The sequence below is a fragment of the Melospiza georgiana genome, chromosome 14 (assembly GCF_028018845.1).
Source record: "Melospiza georgiana isolate bMelGeo1 chromosome 14, bMelGeo1.pri, whole genome shotgun sequence".
NCBI classification, from domain to species: domain Eukaryota; kingdom Metazoa; phylum Chordata; class Aves; order Passeriformes; family Passerellidae; genus Melospiza; species Melospiza georgiana.
The window spans coordinates 17,434,172-17,456,089 of NC_080443.1; the positions used below are offsets into that span (position 1 = coordinate 17,434,172).

A 21,918-nucleotide genomic window follows, 5' to 3' on the forward strand; every position below is an offset into this window, starting at 1 on the left:
GGGCCATGGCTGTAGGAATGGCCATACTCCTGCAGGACCACTGGGAACACTTCAACTTCCCTGTTCCCCTCTCTGCCCCTGATGGCAGTGCTCCTGCAGAACCAACAGGAAAACCTCACCCTCCTCATTCCCCTCTCTGCCCCTGTGCTGGGATGGCCCCATAGCCACTTTGTGCCGTGTACAGAAAATAACTGCTCGTGTTGGCTCAAATCTTATGTCACATTATCCTGCAGTGAATCATCTACCCCATGACTTGACTTCTATTTTTTTTTTTAAATGAGTCCCTTTCCTGTAAAACAGGATGCAGATATGCCTTTGTTTCTTTCAGCCACCACCTACTTCTGGTGGGTCTGGTAACTCACTCAGCTGTTTGGCACCTGTGGTGGGGTTAGCAATGTCCAAATCCCAGTGCCCCCACACAAAGGCTGTGCACGCTGTGGAATGGCTGGTGCTGTTTTCTGTGGGATTTGCCCTATAGACCCCACCCAGCCTGGCTTATAAATTCCTGGGTGCTCCTCTTGAGGCTGGGAATTCTACTTGGTGGCAAACTGACTCCCTGAAAGAAAAAATGGGAGGTGGCCAATCATGTATTTCCAGTCATAAAGAGCTCTAAGGTTTTTCATTTTACTCTGCTGAACTGGCTTTCTGCCTATGTCAAAAAGAAAAAGAAAGCAACCTACCTGCTTTTTGTTTTTCCTTTTTATGTCTAAGTAGTGAACCTTTCGTGGTTATGTAGAGCATTATTATTGCTGCTGATAGTTCCTGCTAGGTTTTGTTTGGATTCTATTCCAACTTGAGTATTAATTTAAACTCGTGTTTAATGGAGGTACTGGAACAGAGTTATTGCTGCCTGTGAGGGCTTAGACTTGGAAGGACAGTGTTTTCCCTCAGTTTTGGTCCAGGGGTATGTAAAGGAAGATGTAAGCTCCGAGCAGTAGACTAGCAGTGGTTGCATCAAACAACATTATTCACAGCTGGGAGCTCCTGCTGATGCTGGGGAGCTCAAAGTGGCTGGCAGCTCCTTTATCCCTTCTATCTGCTACCTGCCTTTCCCTCCCCACGTTTCCTCTCATCTCCACCAGCACAGCAGCCACCTGTGGTGGGGCAGAGCAGAAAGTGATGGCAGCTGGTTCTGCTGGATGAGCAAGTAAGGGAAAAACATCACTGATGAGAGCTGAGGAGACTTTTGATCCTTCTAGAAATGGGGGAAGGGTACTGCTAAGTAACCTTGGTGACTGCCAGGAGACAACTCAGAACAGAACTGGAGTGTTGTGATACTGGGGAGTGGCAAGGGAGGTGGAGTTGGAAATGCACTCAGGGCAATTCATTCCTAATCTTTGGTCCATCTGCCTGTGGTGCTTGCTGGGCTGCAACGTAACCAATCCAGGGAAAGCAGGTCCCCTCTTTCAAACAGGAAAACTTTTTCTAATTGGAGGACATGCACCTTTGAAACTCTGTCCTAGATTCTAGTTTGTTGAATTAAAAGCCAATTCTGCCATTGCCTGAGCAGTTAATAAAATCTATTGCCTTATGATGCATTTTTTCTGCAGGCTAGAATGGATCTGTCTTGGTTGTGATTTGTGAGATTGAGAGGAAAACACAAAATATAACCTATATTTCCACTGCACTGAAAAATCTCTCTGTGTTCTCCTTCTAAGGCTTGGAAGTAACCAAAACTGCAGAGGTCATTTTTTTTGAATTATTAAAAATAAGTTTACCTTATTAACATTTTAATAAAGAGAATCTCTTTGCAGTGGTGCTCAGAGTTGCTCTCATTTCCCTCTGTTCAATTCCATTCTCTAAAAGGGAAAATACTATTGAGATATGTAAAGCATGATGTTAGGTGGAAACTAAACAGAAATACACCAAAGCAAAAATGCTTTCTAAAGGTGCTGTGTTTGTAGAGGTGCTTGCTCAATATGTGTGATGCAAAATGGGGATGCTTTGTGAAGAAATCATCCTTGTAAAGCCATTGGTTCTGGTCATCAGACTCTATCCAATGCTTTAGTGATGATGCTGCTGATCTATTTGGGAAGTTGGCTGGCTCTCAAGGCAGAGTCTCTTCTCAAAGGCTGTTTCACAGTGAAAATATGCTCAGTGCAGCCGAGTGCATGAATGAAAAAGCCTCTGGTACCTTCTAGTCTGGCAAAATGCAGCACAAAACTCAACTTACTCTGTCTTTTCTGCTGTCCCAGGTAAGAAATGTGTGGGTTTTTTCTTTGCTTTCTTTCATCTTTCTGCTTTTGTGCATTTGGATTTGAAAGTATTTGTAATTCAGCTCTGATTTCTGAGTAATTATACATTGCTTGAATTACTGTTTAAAGATGCAGGATCTCTGCTCTAAGGCAGTTGCTAGGAATGCAGGATCTCATAGTTCCCTGATTTACAATTACAACCAATTTGCCGTGTGATATATAGCATTTTTTTGTTTCCCTTCAGGAAGGGTGGCGGGGGGAATCTTTCAAGTGTCTCGGTTGCAGCTGCAGCGGCAATATTTTCTGTCATATCAAATGCTGCAACTTTGATTTGCCTCTTTTCCTCTGTGCCTTGTGCTGGGTAGTAGGTTTATAGGCTGTTACAGGCACCTCACGTTATTTATTGCTTTTTTTTAATAAAAAATAAAAGAATTAGGGGGGGGGGAATATGGAGGAAAAATAAAATCAGACCTTGCAAAAGGCTCCCTTCGCCGTACTCTCCTGATAGATGTGTAACGCTCCGTCAGTGACTTGCTGTGTAGCCTTTCTCTTATTAAATGTAATAGATCCCCCTCTGCCAGAAAGGAGAGGAAAAAACACCCAGCCTTAAAAACACGGAGCTGCCGGAGCCCCGCTGCTGCTGCCTGTCAAAGCACAGCGACTCGCTGGGCTTTCACTTCTCAGCTGGTCACTCTCTTTTCCCCTCGCCGCTGTCACAGGGCTCACTTTTGGGCAGCTCAGAGCAGGGCTGGAAATCCTTTGTTGTCCAGCTTCAGTGCGTTCTCCCTCCTTTTGTCTCGGGGGCTCCGTAAACTTGCGTTTAGTGTCAGTGGGCTGAGATCCTCTGCACCGAGCAGGGATGAAAGTTAATTCCTTTTTGAATCGAGTGGGTTTGTTAACCCTTGGAGGGTTGGTGGGGTTTAGTGTCAAACGAGTGCTTGGGACACTGAGCTTGACCCCCTGTTTGTGTAACTGCAACCTCCAGCAGGCATTTGGTCTGCTAATCCCAAACAGGGCAATGAGGAGACAAACGGTGAGGGATCACCACTGGGAGAGCTTTATTGCTGGAGCAGCTGCACAGAGTGTGAGGAGGAGGAGGCAGGAGGGTGATCCACACGCTGTGGATCAAGGTTAGGACACTCAGGTCCTGGTTTAACCTGCTCAGGAGTCAGGGCAGGGACCTGGGTGGTCGGAGCTGTGGGACAGCAGGAGGCTCCGCGGCTGGGTTGGGAGTGAGCAAGCACAAAGGCATTTGGGTGGGTTCGGGATACCAGCCCTGCTCCGAGGAGTGGAACAAATGAAAGCAGCTGCCTGGGGCCATGGGTTTGGTGCCGAGCAGCGTGTGCTGGTGCCACATGGAGAGTTCCTGGCAGGGCCACTCTGCCAGCAGGGCTGGGCTCCCTGGCACCATCCGAGGGCAGGCTCTGGCTCTGCTGGGACTGGCTCAGCTGCTGCCCAGGGAGGGCTGAGCTCTGTCCTGTGGGCTGGGGAAACCCAGAGGGCTCCTGGGGACCAGAAGTTGTCACAAGTGGGCTGAGATCCAGGCTGGGCTGGCAGGGGGAGGAAATGCTCAGGGAGCAGAGGGGAGAGAGAGGGCGCAGGCAGTGGAAGGGTAACCTGTGGATGTACTGAACTGGTGCTCTCCTCTTGGCTTTGAGACCTCCCATCTGCTTTGCTTGGCTTTCTCTCTGTTTTGAGTCTTTTTTTTTTTTTTTTTTGTGCTTCTCCAATATACCACTGAATTAATCAGCTTGAGTTTGGATTTTCTTTAGCGGTTGCTTGTAAGAAAGCAGAATGCGTATGATACAAGAGGATGGACTTCTAGGGTCTATGAAACATAGCTGGCATTTTTTTAACAATAATGATTACTTAAAATGTGATAGGTGCAGACACCTGATTCTGAAAACACCCTCTGCCCTTTATTGATGACTTTCAGTGATACTTCAGAGTTTCTCCCCAGGCTGGGCTGAGATGAGTTCTGCTGTACTGCAGGGCTGAGCTTGTGGTGCTTTACCCTTACTTCCAGCTTAATTGCTCAAATTGCCCTCTGCCTCCTTTCTCAGCTTGTTCAGCTCTATCTGGCCATGTCTCTCTCCACCATGTGAGCTAGTGCATGTCCAAGTTCACCTTCCAGATCATGTCTAAGAGTTAATGAATTGGGGAATGAATCAGACTGTAATATGGAAGTGTATGTAATTCTGTCTGCAGGTCTAGTTGAGTATTGGTAGGTTAAAGCATGAATTGGAGTGGGTGCCATGCTAGGGAAAGAGATGCAATTTACTGAAACACTGTTTGGCTTTTCTCTTTGACACCCCACATACACAACTTTCATGTGACAGGAAAAGTAAACAGAAGAATGTGAGAAACAACATATTAAACAAATGCAGCCATCTGCTTGTGTGGTGGTTGTAACACATTTGGGGATCTTTTTCTGCACGTTTTCTTTTTTTCTCCCTTAGGAGTAGCAAGAATGTCTCATGTAATGCCATGCTAGTGGAACCAGAAAGGGACCAAGTTTGATGGAATCCTTTCTAAGCAGGTGCAATCTAGTAATCTTTCTGTGGAGGCAGAAGATAATGATAACTTAGTTTCAAAGTAATAATAGCAAAGTTTGCAGTGTAGAGAAAAAAGTTTGAGGAAATTCTTTTATGTCAATAGGAACATGGACTGTAAAAGGCTTATTTTTAATGAAAAGCCCATTTATAAATTTAGTAACTTGGTTTTTGTGTTTTCTTGGTGTGCCTCTAATTCAACTGTGTTTTTAAAGTACAAAAACTTTGCTTTTTGAGGCTTTAAAAGGATAAAAATGGAGAAGTACTTTTTCATATCAAAGCAGCTCATTAAGTAATGAGGTAAACAGGTGAGCAATAAATTAATTTTTCTTTTTGCAAAGATTTAGTCTACGCTACTACCAACTGTTCTATTTTCACCAAGAGGAAAACTGAGCATTAGCTGGAATAAATGAAAGAGATGTTTCAAGTAATCCTTTAATTCAGATTCACCTTTAAAGCTCCAAAGCATAACTATAATATACAGCTTTATTGATCTGAAGCTGACAATAAAAAGTAAATGTACTCTGGTAGCTTATGCAGTTCACTATACAGGGTACAGTAAGCAGTAAATGCATACTCTGATCTGATAGAATTACAAATCTGTATGTTTTACATTTTCCCCAAAGGATATTTTCTAAAACCTATATACAAAATATTTGTTTTAAGACAAAAGTTGTTCACAGGCTTCCTTTATTATGTTATGCATTTCATGCAGAGTGATGACTCAAAATTTGTGAGTAAGGCTTTCAGAGTGAGGAAAAAGTCCCATATTTTTTATAATTTTAACAATAACTGTCACGTTTCACTGGGCTGCAACCAAGTAAATTGGAAAAATGTGTAGATTTTACAAGCTTGTCATTAGAGTGAATAGAGAAAATTAGTCCTCAAACTCTTTCCCCTAATGCAGAGCTCACACTGCTGCATTCTTAAGCTTTTATTTGTTCAAATTTCTCCAGAAGAGGGCTCCATGCACAGCTTGAAAGGCAGCACCCAGGTATTGAAAGCAAAAGGAATTTAACAGCTTCAGGAAAAAAGACAAGTCTTGCTCACACAAGTGTGTTGATAGAACATTGCAGATTGTGCTCAAAATCTGACCAAGTATCTCCCTGTTCTGTCGTGTTGGTCTTGTTATTTGAGAGTTCTAGAGAAGTCCTGTGGTTCTTTTGATATATCAGAGTTGTAAAAATGCTTTAAAAATGTTACAGAAACTCGATTGTCAATTACTCTGTATAATTATTTCTACTGATGAGCACTTTGTGAGCAGGCTGATGTTTGCTCCCCACAGTTTCAGTCCATCATTTTTTGTCATGCAGTCAAAAACCATCTTCCAGTTGCTTATCTCATTCACAAGATGGTGTCTCCCAAAACACAGAGCCATTCCAGCAGTTGTGCTGTCCTATTTCTCAAATTTTACCTTGGAGGGAAGGTTGGCACTGGTGAATTACAATGGCTTTTGGCTACAGCTCTAACCTCTAAAAATGTCCTTACACAGGACCTGACCACAGCCCTGACTGCTAAGCAAGGGGGGTTTGTTATAGAAGACAAGTGAAAACATGGAAATGCTTCTGCAGTTATGGCAATTAAACCCCACTTTGTGTGCCCCCTGAGACTCAAGCCTTCAATCTAAGCTGTAGTTTAGGTGATATGTTGGGTTCTGCTTTCTGTTACTGGGAATCAAAACTTCAAAAAGGTTTTCTTAGCACATGTAATATTTGTGCTGTGATCCACTGGGATTATTGACTTGGCTTTTAGTGACTTGGCAGCTAAGAAATGGGTATTCCTAAAAGCTGTCTCAGTGCAGCAGGTTCCATGAGAACCACTTAGATGGCAACAGTGGTGCCCCTTCAAGGAGTTGTGAAGTTCTGCCTTCTTTTTCTTCCTGTTTGCTGCAAGATAAGCAGGTTCTTCCCATTCTATCAATATGTAAAAGCAAGGCAGATAACAGAGCTCTCAGTGTTCCACTCTTGCAGCATCACTGCTGGAGCTGCATCTCCAATCTTCAGCTGCTGGGTTGCACCAGTGTGCTGCATGTCAGGACTTTGGCCTCAGGTTTCAGAGTTCATGTGGCAGCACACACCTGTGGCAGCAGCTCTCTGGCCACAGAGAGCAACAGGCACAACTTTCTCAGGATTGGCCTGGGGAAGGCTGTGAGAAGATCAGAGAAAAGAATGAATAAACCATGATGACCTTAACTGGCTGCACCTGTTGTGAACAGGTGGAATGTGTTATGGAGATTTGTTCACCAAAGGGTGGTTTATGATTGGCCAGTGCTGATGGTGTTTGCATTGGAGGCCCCATTGGTTCCACCTGTGTCCTGGCTGTCTGTTAGGGGGATTGGTTTCTTAATAAGTGTAGTGTGGTAAAGTGATTAATCAGCCTTCTGAGAAGCATGGAGTCAACACTAATTATTACCTGGCTGGGGACCTGTGATAAAGCAATCCTTTCTGGAGGATGGAGGCTTCATTCAGGACTTTGAGTACAAAGGTCAGGTTAGCAGGGTTTTTATTTTTGTTTCATGGACAGTTACAGGGGCAGAATTCACTGTTTTGGTGTGTATCACTGGTGTTCCAGCCAGCAGGGGCAAGTGTTACAAGGGGGCCTCAGGTTCAGCTTTGCCATGTGGGAGAGGATTGTCCTGCTCTGCTCTCCACTGGGGTGGCCTCAGCTCGAGTGCTGAGGGCAGTTTTGGTCACCACAATATAACAAAGGTATTAAACTCTTAGAGTGTCCAAAGCAGGGCAATGAAGATTGTTAGCGGCCTTGAGGGGAAGTGGTGTGAGGAGTGTCTGAGGGCACTTGTTCAGCTGGAGAAGACGAGACTGAGGGGAGACCTCACTGCAGTCACAACTTCATTGTGAGAAGAGGAGGAGCAGGCACTGATTTCTGCTCTGTGTGACCAGTGCAGGACACCAGGGAATGGCCTGAAGTTGTGTCATGGGAGGTTTGGATTTGATATTGGGAAAAGTTTTTCACCCAGAGGATGCAATCATCTCCCCAGGGCAGTGGGTTGCACCACTGAGCCTGAGAGAGCTCAAGAAGAGTTTGGGCAATGCTCTTGGGCACATGGGGTGACTCTGGAGGATGGTCCTGTGCAGGGCTGGGAGTTGGACTCGATAATCCTTGTGAGTCCCTTCCAATTCCACATATTGTGTGATTCTAACTAGAGGTTCATCTGTGCAGGCAAAAAGACAAATCTGCAATGTCCACTGGGGAGGAGAAGCAGAATGAGAGGCATTTATCATCCTTAGGAGACTAAGTGGGCTATTGCATTTCCCAGTTAACTCTGGATGATATTAGTGGGTTCTTGATCATGGCCATATGGTTGCACTGTGCCCTGTCCTGATCACCTGATGGAAGGGACCAGCCCAGATGGGAGGCTGTGTTTTTCTGTCACTTCACGTGTCCTGCAGCTAACACAATGTTAGTGTACACAAATCAGGAGGATATTAAACACCAAAGAGGAGAGAAAAATAAGACTTGCTTTATTAGCCACTGTTTCATTACTTGGAGGTCTTGGACATTTTCCCACTACTGCTTTTTAATTTTTTTTTTTGTGTGTGATGTAGACGGTATTCTCTGTCAAATGGAAGAATTTAATTCTTTGAAAGTCTTAATGTTTCATATGAAGGGAACTCATTCTGCTCCTATCTTATCCAATATTCTACTGTTTTGCACCATTAATTTTCTTGGCTAGAGGAAAAAAGGATTTTAAGATTTGGTTTGATGGAGCTGGTTAGAACAGTTCTATGAACAGACTAAAATACATATGAGGTATTAAGAGTGGGGTGAATCTCTTCAGCACACAGCAGTTTTCAGTATCTCTAACCACTTGGAAAAGCTGATTAAGGTGTTTAAATAACTTCTGATATCTCTGAATGTCCATGTATGGATGTCTAATTTGGTATCTTTATGGTCCTTGTTCTTAGGAAACTGAACATCCATCTTCAAGCTTTTGAAATGTCTCAAAATTAGACACCCTTACACAGTTTCCTGAAATTAATAAGATTTTATTACCTAGCATTCCTTAGACTCCATTTTAGAAAGGTTTTGCTCCCAAAATATTAATTTAAATAGATAAAAAAAACCTAGCAAACCGCTAATAATAGCTATTTATTTTGGTCTAAATTATTTAATTCTCTTGCTGTGAACAACTAATACTTAATTCCTTACTAGTAATGGCAATGTATATATTTCTAAAAGTTAATATTTAATTCCCAGGGACCTTGCAGCCTGGTATGTAATGAAGAACAAATAATTCTTCTGCGTATGAAGTCTGTGTTAACAGTGCAGACAGCAAGTGGGTTTCTAAAAGTTTGCAGACTTTTTAGGATTTTGAGTAATCATGGCAGATGGGCCTTGTGGAATTTGTGTGTAACAGGGACTCAAAATGCTGAAGACCTCAGGTTCTAGGTCATTAAGGTGTCACAGTGCTGTAAATGTGGCTGTATGCAAAGAAATATTTATACCCAAAACTGGAATCCAGGACAGGAGATGCTCACTTACAAACATCTGTAGCTGTAAGCTCAGGTTACCTCAGCTGTTACTGTTTGGGTGTTTGTTACCCCTCTCCCTTCCCAGGGCTGGGTGTGAGGGCTCCTTCCCTGCGCCAAGGCAGGGCTGACAAACGTGGCTGGACACAGCTGAGGGAGTCCTGATTCCCTGCATTAATGGCTGGCTGCCACATGGGCAGGAACACAGCTGTGGCACACATAGCAAGAGCGTGGATAACTGCTCATATTGCTTCAAATCAATCCATAAAAGCATTGACACGTTGAGTTTTGTTCAAACTGCCACGGAGCAAAAAACCCCAAACGTGTTACAAAGCACTTATCATGCTGATAATTGGCTCATCTACTTTATAGACACTCAATCTCCTTCTTTTCATCTTCTTGGCATAACTTGGAGTTGGGCTTCTGTGCAAGTTGTCAGTAAAGAGTCCTGGAGTCAAATGCAGGGGATTTTGAACCTGTAAGTGTAAAACAAAAGCTGGCAGTTGTCCATGGGGTCACTGTATAAAGGGAGTTATCTCAGCTGCCTGAAATAGGAGGATGATCCACAGCTTGTAGAGACAGCATAAAAGGATAGAGGCAGGGGAGTATGTTGTAAAATTTCCCTTTCCTTAGCCTGTTACAGTGTTCTTGTGTATAGTTGCAATTTCAGCAGCAGGTAACTGCTTGGGAGAAGAGAAAACTCCAGAAATGGTGTCCCCAGGATCTGGCATTTTCCCATAGACAAACCTTCTTGCTTTGAGTTCCTCTGCTGCCAAATAAGGTGTATTTATACACTTCTCTTGAGACAGCCCTGTGCTGTCCCTGAGGAGCTGCATTTTATCAGACAACAAACAGCTCTAACAAAATGTGAGAACTGAACACAGCACTGCTCTGGAGTTGACAAAGCAGGAAATCCAGAGCATCTGGTACTTTGCTCCTGAGTGAAAGGAGATGGATTTAGGCATTAGAATTGGATGGGCATTTCCTTCCCCATCAAACCCATTGTTTCAGAGCTCTGTCAGAGGAAGCTGAGCAGCTCCAACTGTGCTTTCAGCAAGAATGGATATCTCAGCTGCGGGTTTGAGTTGATCTGTACAGTTAAATAACCAGCCAAATTAAAGGTGTTCAGCTTGACCTTCTGCCAAGATAACTGGTCTTGCAAGTGCCAGGAAGTCTTGGTTATAATCCAGGTGAACTGCAAAATGAAATCCCTGTGGGTAAAGACAAATGGGAATGATATGAAATAGAACAATACATAAAATTCTGTCTTGGTTTCTGGGTATATTGTTTAGCTTGCTACCTGAAGGTTGTATTTTGTGCCAGGCAAAGTGAATTTATTGTTTTCTAAAATGTTTGTTTTCATAATTCATGATCAGATTGAACTAAGTGGACTCTGAACTCTATAAATCGTGATTTATGGGTATTGATATTCCTGTCAATTTACGAATACACAGCTCTGACCTGAACACTAAACTAGTCAGGTGCATATTTGATAATCTCTCCTTAATAATGGATCATAAAATGGTTTGATTTGGCAGGGACCTTAAAGACCATCTCATTCCAACCATTCTGCCATGGGCAGGGACACCTCCCACTAGACCAATTGCTCCCAGCCATGTCCAGCCTGACCTTGAGCACTCTCAATCCATTCTCTGTCTTGGACTTGGGCTTCTGGACCTGATTCTGTGTGGAATGTGGCAATATCATTGCAAGAGGCATTATTTAGGGAACAAAGCTGTGGGGATGGTCAGGAAAGCCTGAAGTAAAGGGAGCATACTGTCTTGCACCCATATTCCCTGCTTTTTGGGAATGGATAAACCATCTAGTTTTGAAATTACTGTTTTCTTCTAATGTTTTAAGCAACAATGTCTTATTTAAAAATAATAAACAAGAATGCAATATCCAGTGTTAAATGTCACCAATGGTTTTCCTGAATTGTTGATCTCTGCAGTTTGGTTATCAATGCAGAAATTTGGTGCTTTGTGTGGTGAGAGTATTGATTATTGTAATCTGGAGAAAAAGCAGCTGATAAGTTCACATACCATGTGTTACCAGGAAGTAAGATAAGGATGCTGGGGATAAATAATGAAATTTTGTGGAAATTACTTCTGGTCTTGCACATCTCTCAACTTCACTTGTGTGTGTTTGCCATAGCAAAGCATTACTGCTCCCACCAACACAGGAGGAAGTCTCCAGAGGATGTGGATTGATTGCATTGCCCTCCTTTTGTTATCTGGGTGAAGGATGGGTGGTGTCAGTGCCATGTGCATTCCTGCTGTGCACGTACCAGGATGCTTACACAGCTTCTATTGCTGTGATAGCTGAGCACCCTACCAACGGTAATGAATTTATCCTTGCTTCCCTAAAATAACTGCTCAGTTACGACAGGAGCATTATTCTGAAATGGGAGACAGCCTCCAACATCTGCCTGTTTCAATGACTTGAGGTCTGTTATCTTAGGTGAGTAATGATGTCGCCTGCTGTCACTTGGGCTGCTGGTGTTGATTCAGTGGTGGCACTTCATTCCACTCCAGAAAGATTAATTCTGATTGGAGGGAGCCCAGAATAAATTCAGTTTCTAGGCCAATCAGAAGGTGGTGTTTCCAGGAGTATTTTAATAATCCAGCTCAACTTTTGAGAATGTAATTAGTTATGATTTGCCAAGGAACTGCATATCTCCATACTTGCATAGAGAGGAAACTAATAAGATAAAATATAATCATAGCTGCACAGAGCTCTTTAGGCATAAGGAAATGGAGAATGCTTGCTCATAGCTGCTGCTTGTGAGGGCTGCTGGCACAGTGACCAGGTGGAGCAGAGGAGGAGGATGAGGCTGGCAGTTCTATTTACACTCCAGGCATTTCAGACCACAGCAGTTTGGGGTGGAAAATGGGGTCAGGTAATGCACAACCAACTTGGGTAGGGCAGAGGTTCTGCATCTTGCCATTGCAACAGGCGACAGTCTCAGAATACTTCTCCTGCCATCTGCTCACTGACAGAGGTTCCTGTCTTCCTTCCTCTCCTCAGTTTGGAGGAGGCAGAGCTGCCAAAACCTTGGGCTGCTCTGGCAGGAGGTGAGCTGCTGGTTGTGGCTGTTCCCCCCTCCCAGGTTTAGCTGCTGGAAGTGGGATGTTGCCAATGTAAGTGTCACTGTTAGAGAGATGCACCCAAATGTTTGAATTCCTGGGAGCACTAGGTAGGCACCATTTGTTACATGCCCAAAACATGAGACTCTGGCTTTCAACAGTCCCCACAAATCCACAAAGTCTTATTTTTTGGAAGAGCTGCTTCTTCCTGTGTGTTTGTCTCTCTGAAATGAGGATTTAGTCTTGCACTTACTTCCTAATAATAGAATTTTCAAAGTTTTTCCTCCTTCAGGATTCAAAGGCACACAAGCACAGAACCTGTTTCTTGCTGTGCATGGGAGCTAAACATTGATTATGGGGTGGGGGAAGGAGTTTGTGCAAAACAAACTGACTTGCTTGGCTGCAATAACTCGTGTTGAACCTGAACTGAATTGTTTCTCCAACTTGTTCTTGACTTCTGATTTCTGCATGCTGTGTGTTTGTGGAGTCTAGCTGGGATACGTAGGAATAAAAAGCCATCGTGCACAGCATGAATGGTTCTCTCTGCCTTACCTCCAGGCTGACTGGAAGCATCAGCATTCCTGTAATTTCCTTGTTCAAATTGCTTTTTTTCTCTTTTCTCCTCCATCTGGTTAAAATAATTCAGATTGTCTGAGTGCTTTTAGTTTTTCTACTCAAACTTTCCTCCAGAACCCCTAGTGTTGGGGGAAAGGGTGAATAATTTTTATTGCTATGAATAATTTTTACTACTGTGGTTTAACTTAGATGAGGTTCAGCAGGCTCTGCTGGAAAATCCATCCCTGTTTGTGGTGCTTAAAGATGTTTTTATTTGGTGATAGAAGAGGATGGAGGTTTTCTTGCACTATGAAGAGAACCAGACACCCTTAAGGAGTTGTTTTCCTTCAACATTTCACATGGGTCATGTTTTCACTGGGTAATCTGAAGTTTCCCCAGAGTTGGTGCAGTGTTCTAACCTTTGGCTCATGTGGTAGGGAACTCAAAATTTTGTAATGTCAGTACTTGTGCTTTTCCTGGTATGTTCATATCACACTATTCCTTTCTCCCTTAGTTCTTTCTGCTCATGTGGAAAAGAGAATTTCATTTATCCTCCCCAATAATGGTGTTAGGTTGGTGATCTCCTGGAGTCAGAAGTGCTGGGGTAGTAATTTGTTAATAAACATGCTGACATAGCTGCTGAATTTCTTCTCCTTTTCCCTGGTTGACTGAGGAGTACAAGAAAGAAGAGCAAACCTTAAAGCATAAAAATGGAAAGGAAAGCAAAACAAAGGGAAAAAGAAAAAATGGTATTCAATGCTCTGTCACTTTGCAGCTGTTAGGATTTGGAAAGCAGCCTTTTGTGTTTATGATGCAGTCAACAGATGTATACAGGAATGGAGCACAGTCTGATTTTTGCCCGATTTCCACATCTCCATTTGCACAGCCTTGCCTCAGAGCTTAGGCTGACACCCATATCCAGAGCTCTTGCTCATATCTCCATCTGAAGTTGTTGGCACCAGGAAATGGTGATGCTGTTTTATGCATGTTTGTGTATATCAACATGCTGGTTTATGAGAGGCAGGAAATTTAATCCTTTGTAAAACTCTTTATCCATTTCCAGCATTCATTAGCTACCACAGAACTCTCCTCTCTCTTATATTTCATATTTTGGTGGAGCTTTATTATCTTGATGGACAACATTTATCCCCACTGCTTTGACGTTGTTGTATCCATTAAATCCATTCTACTGATTCTTTGGCAAGCTTGTTATCACACAGATGAAATAAATGTAGAATTTCCCTTCCTCTAATTGACTAATTGGATGGGGAAGGAATGGGAGTGGAGAGAACAGAAGACAACTGGGTATAAATTGTGAGGCCAAAGCAGCCTTCATTGCAGGACAGCACTTTGCAATTTCTTTTGGAGCTGTTTGCATGTCACTTCTTTAATTGTCTGAAGCTGGATTATGTGGATCAGGAAGGTGACTTGCCACATGCTCCCTGTGTGACACCAGCAGGATTTTAACTGTTTACTGATGGATGTATGTCCCAAAGAAAATGGGAAAGTAGGAAAGGGTCAGCGAACCTCAGAGGGGAAGTACAACTCTGTTATGGTTTTCTAGCAATAAATATGAAGCAAGGCAGCTACCAGGAGCAACTGGGTGATGTCTTGCTGAAAAGGGGCAACTCCTAGGAAAGAGAAATGCTCCAAAGTTTTGTCAGACATTGTGACTTCCCCTCTCCTACTGCTTTTCCTAATATAATTTCACAGATTCATCCATTTTCTCTTATTTTTCTGACAACTCTTGGAGGCTAGCTAAAGAGCAAGAGATTAAAAGGAAGTGAACCTGGCTTCAGGCACATTTGCAAACTAGCTGTTGATTTTCTGCAGGTCCTTCCATGCTTCAAATAGAAACAATCCTCCCCTGACAAGTGAGCATACAATTCATGTACAATGGATCTGCTTCTGACATTGTATTTCTGGGGCGTTTGTACCACTCGTGATTCATCTGGCAGTGCTTGAGTTTAAGCACTGATAAAGGCAACACAGCAGAGTGCAAATACATTTGACCTTTCAAAACATTGAATAGAAAACAAAAATAGGAAAAATAGTTACTTTGCAGTTTTTCCTTGTACATGTGTAATGACTGCAAGCAGACCAGCATTCTGATTCCTGCCTTGGGAGCACAGAGGCCTCCAGGCCTGAGCGCCACTGCTGCTCCTCCTGTTCCACTGTGTGTGAGTTAGCCTGGTATTGATGTAGAGGTGCAGGTCAACTTTGATTTCCCCAGGTCAGGGATTGGCCTCATGTCTGCTGCAGCCAAAAATCTTTACTGTCTGGCATGCTATGTTTGTGTAATTGGCACTCTGGTCTTGACTGACTTGCCTGGTGGGCAGGTGTCTGTATTCCAAGTGTAAAGTTTCCCTGGAAGTGCCACTTTAAATCAGCAGCACTGACACAGAACTAAGGCTGGGGCACCTGTGGGGAGCTCCTGCCAAACTCCTCAGCCAGCTGCAACCATAGCTTGGATGCACACACCTCATATCTGTGCTGTGAGCTGCTTTGAAAAGGGAAAGACTCCATTGGTGCTCTGTGGTGTTGGGGTTCAGTCTCACTGGGTCCCTCCTGGAGGGGCAGGGCATGGAAACAGAACTGTGGTGGGGGCACACCAGCCCTGTGCCACTCCCCATGGCATCGCTGCTCCTGGGGAGGGTGTGCAGCTCTGAGCAATGCTCCAAATATGGTGGGAACTGAAGATCCTCCCTTCTGTTCCTTGTAAAACTGTGGTTGATTTGTGAGCACATTCCTTTGCTTTACAAGCAGAGGAGGGATGTGCAGTCCAACTGTCCCAGCCTACAGAGATGTACAGGGTGTACAGAATTGTGTGCCAGGTTCTGGGTCAGGGGTAGGTTTTAAATGAGGTGACCAGGTTAAACTTTCATCTTGAGCCTCTTTGGGGAAGGGAAGGAAGACTATGCAGCACCTGGGTAGGGCTCTGATCTGGCATTGCTACAGTTGTTTTTGTTATTTCTAAAACTACTTTCCAGTAACGGCAGTGGAATTTGGATGGTTTTTTGGTCTGAAGCTTCTTAGCTATTAATGATAGTCCATCTTTAATTTATTTGTACTACCCTGCTGCCTGTCATATGCTGGTCAAGTCTTGTGCAGCAGAGAGAAACATTTTTTCCTTATTCCACTTTCCTATTTCTTGGTTCAATGTGTAGTCACCTCCTGTGGCTGTGTTTACATGAATTTCACTGACAACAGATCTTGAGGAATCTGCCTAAGTAATAATCAATTTTTCTTTTAAATTGCCTCTTTTTCCATATTTTTATGTGAATGGATAAAATATCTGATCAGCTTCCTTAGCACCTGTAATGAAAGCTCTCTGGTTCTGTTCAGTGCTACTGGCAAGGCTTTATGCTGAAACAAGGCTGCTGGACTGGGAGGGTTATACAATTTGTGCATTTAAAAAGAGAGGTAGAAAAGGAAGGGATAAACTGATATTCTGCCTTAAGTAATTCTCTGCTGTAAAATATGTAACTAGTCACTGGATAAGCAGCACTAGTGAATTGAAATTGAAATTTGTCTTTTTCAGATAAAGCTCTAACTGCTCCCTTCAAAGTTGTGCTCTTTTCTGCCTACTTTTGGGACTACACTTCTGGCCTTTTGGCCAAAGCATCACATTTGTGTAACAGCCCAGCTTTGGCTGGGAAAAAAACAGGGCAGTGAGTGTACTCAAAGTTGTGACTTTGAGTGTCCTTAGTTTGAAGTGGGTTTTTTTGAGCTTTGGTTTTCTCCTAGCCCAGCAAACTCTGTGTGGACTTTGATCTTATTTCTGTGTTTTAGCTTCTTTTTCCAGACAGCTGCTTCACTAAGAAACTGAGCTGTAAAGCATTGCCTTTTCCCATTCTACCAACCATATGCATCAGGCTGGCCTTTGGCTTGAATGCCAAGTTTGGTGTCAACCCTGCCCCATTAGCAAAGATCACACAAATCATAGTGACAAGGTTTCCAGGCTGCTGTGGCTGGGGGCAGGCTGGCACTGAGTGTGTGTGAGAGACAGAAGTGATTTCTGATCTCTGTCAGCACTGAAGGCCAGGCTCCAGCAGGGCTGCTCCTTGCTCCATCCCGTGCCCTGTTTCCATGTGGGTGCCCTCCCTTGGGCTGTGCCTTTGCTGCTCTTGGGTCAGAGCCCACCCCTGGCACCAAGGAAGGGCTGCTGGTCCTGCTGGGGATAACTTCACTTGGAGCTTCAGCACTTGGAGCCTCAATTCTCTCTTAACAGCCTCATCCTTGTTGAGCATCTTGATTTCAAGTGTCTGTTGAAGCACTGTAAACAGATTTCCTTCAGCTCTGCAGCACTACATGCTGTGTTGCAATACATTCTGTCTACTTTAGAGCTGTTAGTGATTCATTAGTTTGCTGTTCCAGAAACCAATTCCAAAGGGATCACTCATCTCCCTAGAGCAGTGAGGGTATTTTCAGGCTGGCTACACAGAGCTGTGGCAGTTTTTCTGAGACTTGCCTGCTTCAAATCATGTGGCAGTGATACAGGCAGAGGCTGCCAGTTCAATGGAGGATTGCACACAGATTCCATGGGTGGGAACTTGCAATATTCTTAGACACAGCTAATAATAGCTCCTCTTGACTCCTGAAATGTCACAGTGGTCTGGTGGGTAACTGCACTTTGGAAACCATTAACTTGGTTTGTTTTTTTGGGGTTTTTTTTTTGCCACTAAGAGTAGTCCCTGACATGGTCAATGCTGCATTATGCTTGTAACAGAGAAAAGTATATTGGAAATCAAGAACCTTAATCCATCTGTCTGTGCATTGACCTGTGTCAAGATCTCAGAATTGCAGCTTCAGTCTGGGGGCCTAGGACTGTGTCCTCTCTGAGCTTTTCCTGTACAGAGATTCCTAAGCTGTAATGAGCATGCCTCTGGAAGGGACTTGGAAATGTAACAGTGAGAAATCTCTGGTGTAGTAAAGAAAAAAAGGTTTTATAACATAAAGCAGTAACTTTAAAGGGGTCAGTTACTGCCTGACAGACTGTCCTGCAGTCAGGTCTCCAGGGTTTTTGGAGTTTCTGAGTATATCTTTGCCCTAGAACTGGTTTTTCTGATGGAGAAAAATAACTGCTTTTCACAGAACTTCCAAAGTTTTCAAATATTTTATGAACCAAGAGAAAACAGAAAGTAATAATAATGAAATCTCTAAATGTTCTGTGGAACTAAGTTAATGCTCTTTCTTACATTAGCTGTTTATTTCTTTTTGCTGTCTAGTGCACCCAGCAAGGAACCAGCAGTAAATCTCCAGCTGGAGGATTTACTGTAAGATTTTTATGGACTGCTGGAGACCAGGCAGGGATTTTGACATATTGGCTGCAGTGGCAGAAACTGATACGTACACAACTATGAAGACTAAATTCTTAGTCAAAAGGTGCCAGCATTTAGAAGAGTGAGAAGTTGAGCAGTGAGCTTTTGTTAGATTATAACTGAAATCCTAGTTCTGAGCAGGTGAGCTGAGTTTTAGGAGATGTTGGACTCTTGCTGTCTGCTGGGATTTGGATTAACTGGGGCGCCTGCTCCTTGCAAGTGCAGAGCTGCATGGGAATTGCACAGAGCCTCCATTGCAATGGAGGATAATGCAAATGTGGGGACAGACAGACGGCCTGTGTTCCAAGTGACTCTTCTCAGTTGTATTTTCCAGCTGTTTATTACAGTTACAAACACCTGGATGTGTTTTTCAAGGCAGAATTGCATTACTGGGGACCAGGATTAACAGGACATAATGAAGGGACCTCACTCCCTGCATGCTACTGTATTTCTGTTTTTATTTTGCTGACTTCTTACAGCATTTTGATGATAGGAACTCTTAAGAGCAAAAAAAAATCAAGTTGAAATCAAAGGAGGAGCTTGTGAAAAATCCTGTAGGAAGACTTTATCAATTAGGCTTTGTTTGCAGTCACAGCTGAGGATTCCCAAATCACCCATCAGTACACATTGACCCTGGTAGTGAGAACCCAGAGGAACGTGGCTTGTGGGGGATCTTGGAAAAGAGTCTTGTACTCAATCTGTTTATTTGAACTAATTACTTTAATTATAGTAATTAATTTGTACCTTAATGAGCAATCCATCCCTCTATTTGTGCAGTGCTGCCAGTCCTCATCTTAGATATGTTGCAGGCTTCTTGTGCCAGTGAAGATGTATTTTCAGAGCACTTGGAGAATTATGGTTCACAGAATGACTTCACCTGAAGGGGAGTTCTTGTTCAATAATCTGAAATACATCATCAGCATCAATGCTTTACTTCAAGAAAAATAAGGTTAGAGTCAATGGGGTTTAAGAATATTATCCTCTTTTCCCAAGGTTTCTTTTCTTTTCCAGAAGTACTCTGTCATTTTCTTTGCTTTGCTTAAATTAACTTGCTTGTGAGAATTTAAAGCAAATTGTGTGCTTACAAATCTGAGAATAAAAGCAGAAAATATTTATCTCACAGTAAGTTTTTATTCCTCTTGCATTTATTATACCTTGTCCCCTCTACCTTCTAAATCATGACAGTCAGGCACTGGAAAACATATTTTCTATGAAGATCTATTTGAGTCCTGGCAGATGGATAATGGGTTACTCTCAGCTGCTCTTTGCCATTGCTGGATAAACCCGATCTTGCACTGACTCACAAGAGTCATCAGGCTTCATTTCAACTTCATCCTCTGGCATCCTGATAGGCACTGGGGAATTCAGACATGAAATTGCTGGTATTCCTAGAGCAGCAATGTCTGGAACACGTGCCAGTTGCTGGATCTGTGTTTCTGTTTAAACTTGCTGAAAGAATTGGGTTCCCATTGTCTCCATGTGCTGTCTGCAGTTTGCTGTGATCAAAGAAAGGAGTGGAGGTGCTCTGCTAGGAATGCTCCTCTCCTCCTGCATGAGAGAACAAATTACTGCAGGTTTCCCCTTCATGGAATTATGTGTTCATCTTCCTACTTCAGAGCAGCTCTTTGTGAGATATTGGTGCAGGCACTGGCTGCTCCTTGGGGGGCTGCAAGTGCCACATTTGTCACTCTTGCCAGTGTTTGTGGCTTTACTTTGAGCTGGTCTGAGGAGGGGAGCACTGAGACCTGCCCAAACTTCCCACATGGCCACGTTGGTGATTTCCTTTCTATGTGTAACATCTGTGCTGCACAAAAATAAGATGTGACAATCCTTCATGTCCCCAGTGAAGTGCTGGCTTGAAGTCCTACACAAAACAACTGGCAGCTGACTGCTGCAAATGGATTTTTTCTTTATAACGCAATTCAAACTAGAGGTTAAACCTAATAGCTAAGAGTGAGTTGTTTGAATAATAATTGATCAGATTGCTGTAAGTGAAACATTTAGTAAGAAAACAATGATAGCCAGTATGAGTGCTACAATTGAAATACAAAATTGCATTATGACATTCACATGTATATAAGTTCTGTCCTAGCACTTTTTTCTTAGACTTTTGTAGGTGTAATGCAGCATTTGAGTGACAAGATCTTGAAAAGAAATGCTTGCTTTTTAAAGTTTTTCATCATTTTGACATTATACTTGAGAGCAGTAATTGTGGTGTTGTTTCTAAAGTCCGAGAGGTTTATCTGTCAAGTATTAATAACAGATAAACATTTTGTTTGTTTTCTGCATTTAATATATTGTGGTATTAACAGAAGATAGAAATCAGATTTTCTTTCTCTGATGAGTCCTTAAATTCAATTTAGCTGGGATGAGGTAAACAACACTATGATTTGAAAGAGGATAAACCTCCCTGAGCTATTAGGGAACTTGTATATGCCTGAATGTCCTTGCTATTATCATAACTTTAATCATTGTAAGCTGCAAACCCATTCAAAGTATTATCTAAGCCTGACAACATCCTCAGTGTTAGTACAATGCATTAGAAAAAAAGCCTTTTGTGCAATCTCTGTCTCAAGGACAAGCCACCTAATTAACAGACCAGCCTGAAACACACACTGATGTGTTTGTCTTTATTAAGACATAATGAATTGCAGAACTCAAAGTTGTTTTTTTTTGAGTCAGAATGATCTGAGAGAAGCATTTCATGGCAGAGAGTGGGAAAATGTGAAGGCATGAAGTACCACAGTGAGGAGAATGTTAAGTATATCCATGTTGTGTGTCTCCATATATATGTGAAAATGTGTGACCAGATTTAGGATCCTACACACAATCTAGGGCAGGCAAAAGCCTGTGTTTTGCTCAGCTACAATGATTTTTTTTTTTTAATTCCTAAAATTAATACTTGGTTTGTAACTCATTATTGTTTTGAATTGTGTTCTTAAGATTGAAGCTTCTGAACTTTAGATATTCAGCTCAAGTTTCTTTGAGTCTGAGATATTCATATAAAATCCAGCCAGAGCCCAGTCTGACTCTTGCTCTCAGGTTTTGAACCTGTGTGTATTTTTGAACACACTCAAACTCACATCAGTGCTATGAAAGCAGGTGCTCAAATCGGCTGTTTTGAAGAGCAAGGACTGAGTATCTTTACTTCAAAGTAACCTGGTCCAGCTGTGCACTACACTCACGGGTTTATGCTTGCTAAATTCTTACAATGGGAGCAGTGACAAAGCAACAGCAGCTGCAGACCAGAAGTGTGCATGGAGTAGTTTGAAGGACTGATCTATTAGAAGAATTTCAAATAAAAATTTGCCAGGTTTGATGGATTTTTGAAATATCTGGTTGTTATCCTCAAGAGCTTCATTCAGGACCGTGTGGATCCTTCCTTCCTGTGTGGTTTTGGCAGGCTGGATCTGACAGTTTTTAACCACAAGTGCTTCCCTGCCTAAACATGCAGCTTCACAGAAGGGTTTCTTTGGACAAGCATAATTCATATGCATTACATCCACAAGGATTTGGGCCTCTATCAACCCAATAGGAATTGTCCCTTTTAAGATTCTGGAAAGAGTTGCTCACAAGAGAATACTGATGTGATATTTAAAAAGAGCCTTAAAGCAAGTGTCAAAATATGAGCAGACCTTAGAGATACATCAGGTATAACTATATGCAGGGCAACTTAGAGCAAACCACAAAATGGTGTTTTTATTTTCCCCTGTGGTGTG

At 42.8% G+C, this 21,918-nt stretch overlaps 1 protein-coding gene across 2 annotated transcripts in view; it reads left to right on the forward strand.

Annotated features, from left to right (window-relative positions):
• The first annotated feature begins 2,043 nt into the window (after nt 1-2,043).
• Nucleotides 2,044-21,918, forward strand: part of CDH13 (cadherin 13) — a 441,709-nt gene continuing 421,834 nt past the window's right edge. For both annotated transcript variants that reach the window (XM_058034103.1, XM_058034102.1), the window contains exon 1: nt 2,044-2,195. In XM_058034103.1, the coding sequence (XP_057890086.1) occupies nt 2,151-2,195 (45 nt within the window). In that variant the 5' untranslated portion in view covers nt 2,044-2,150. The remainder of the gene's footprint in view (nt 2,196-21,918) is intronic.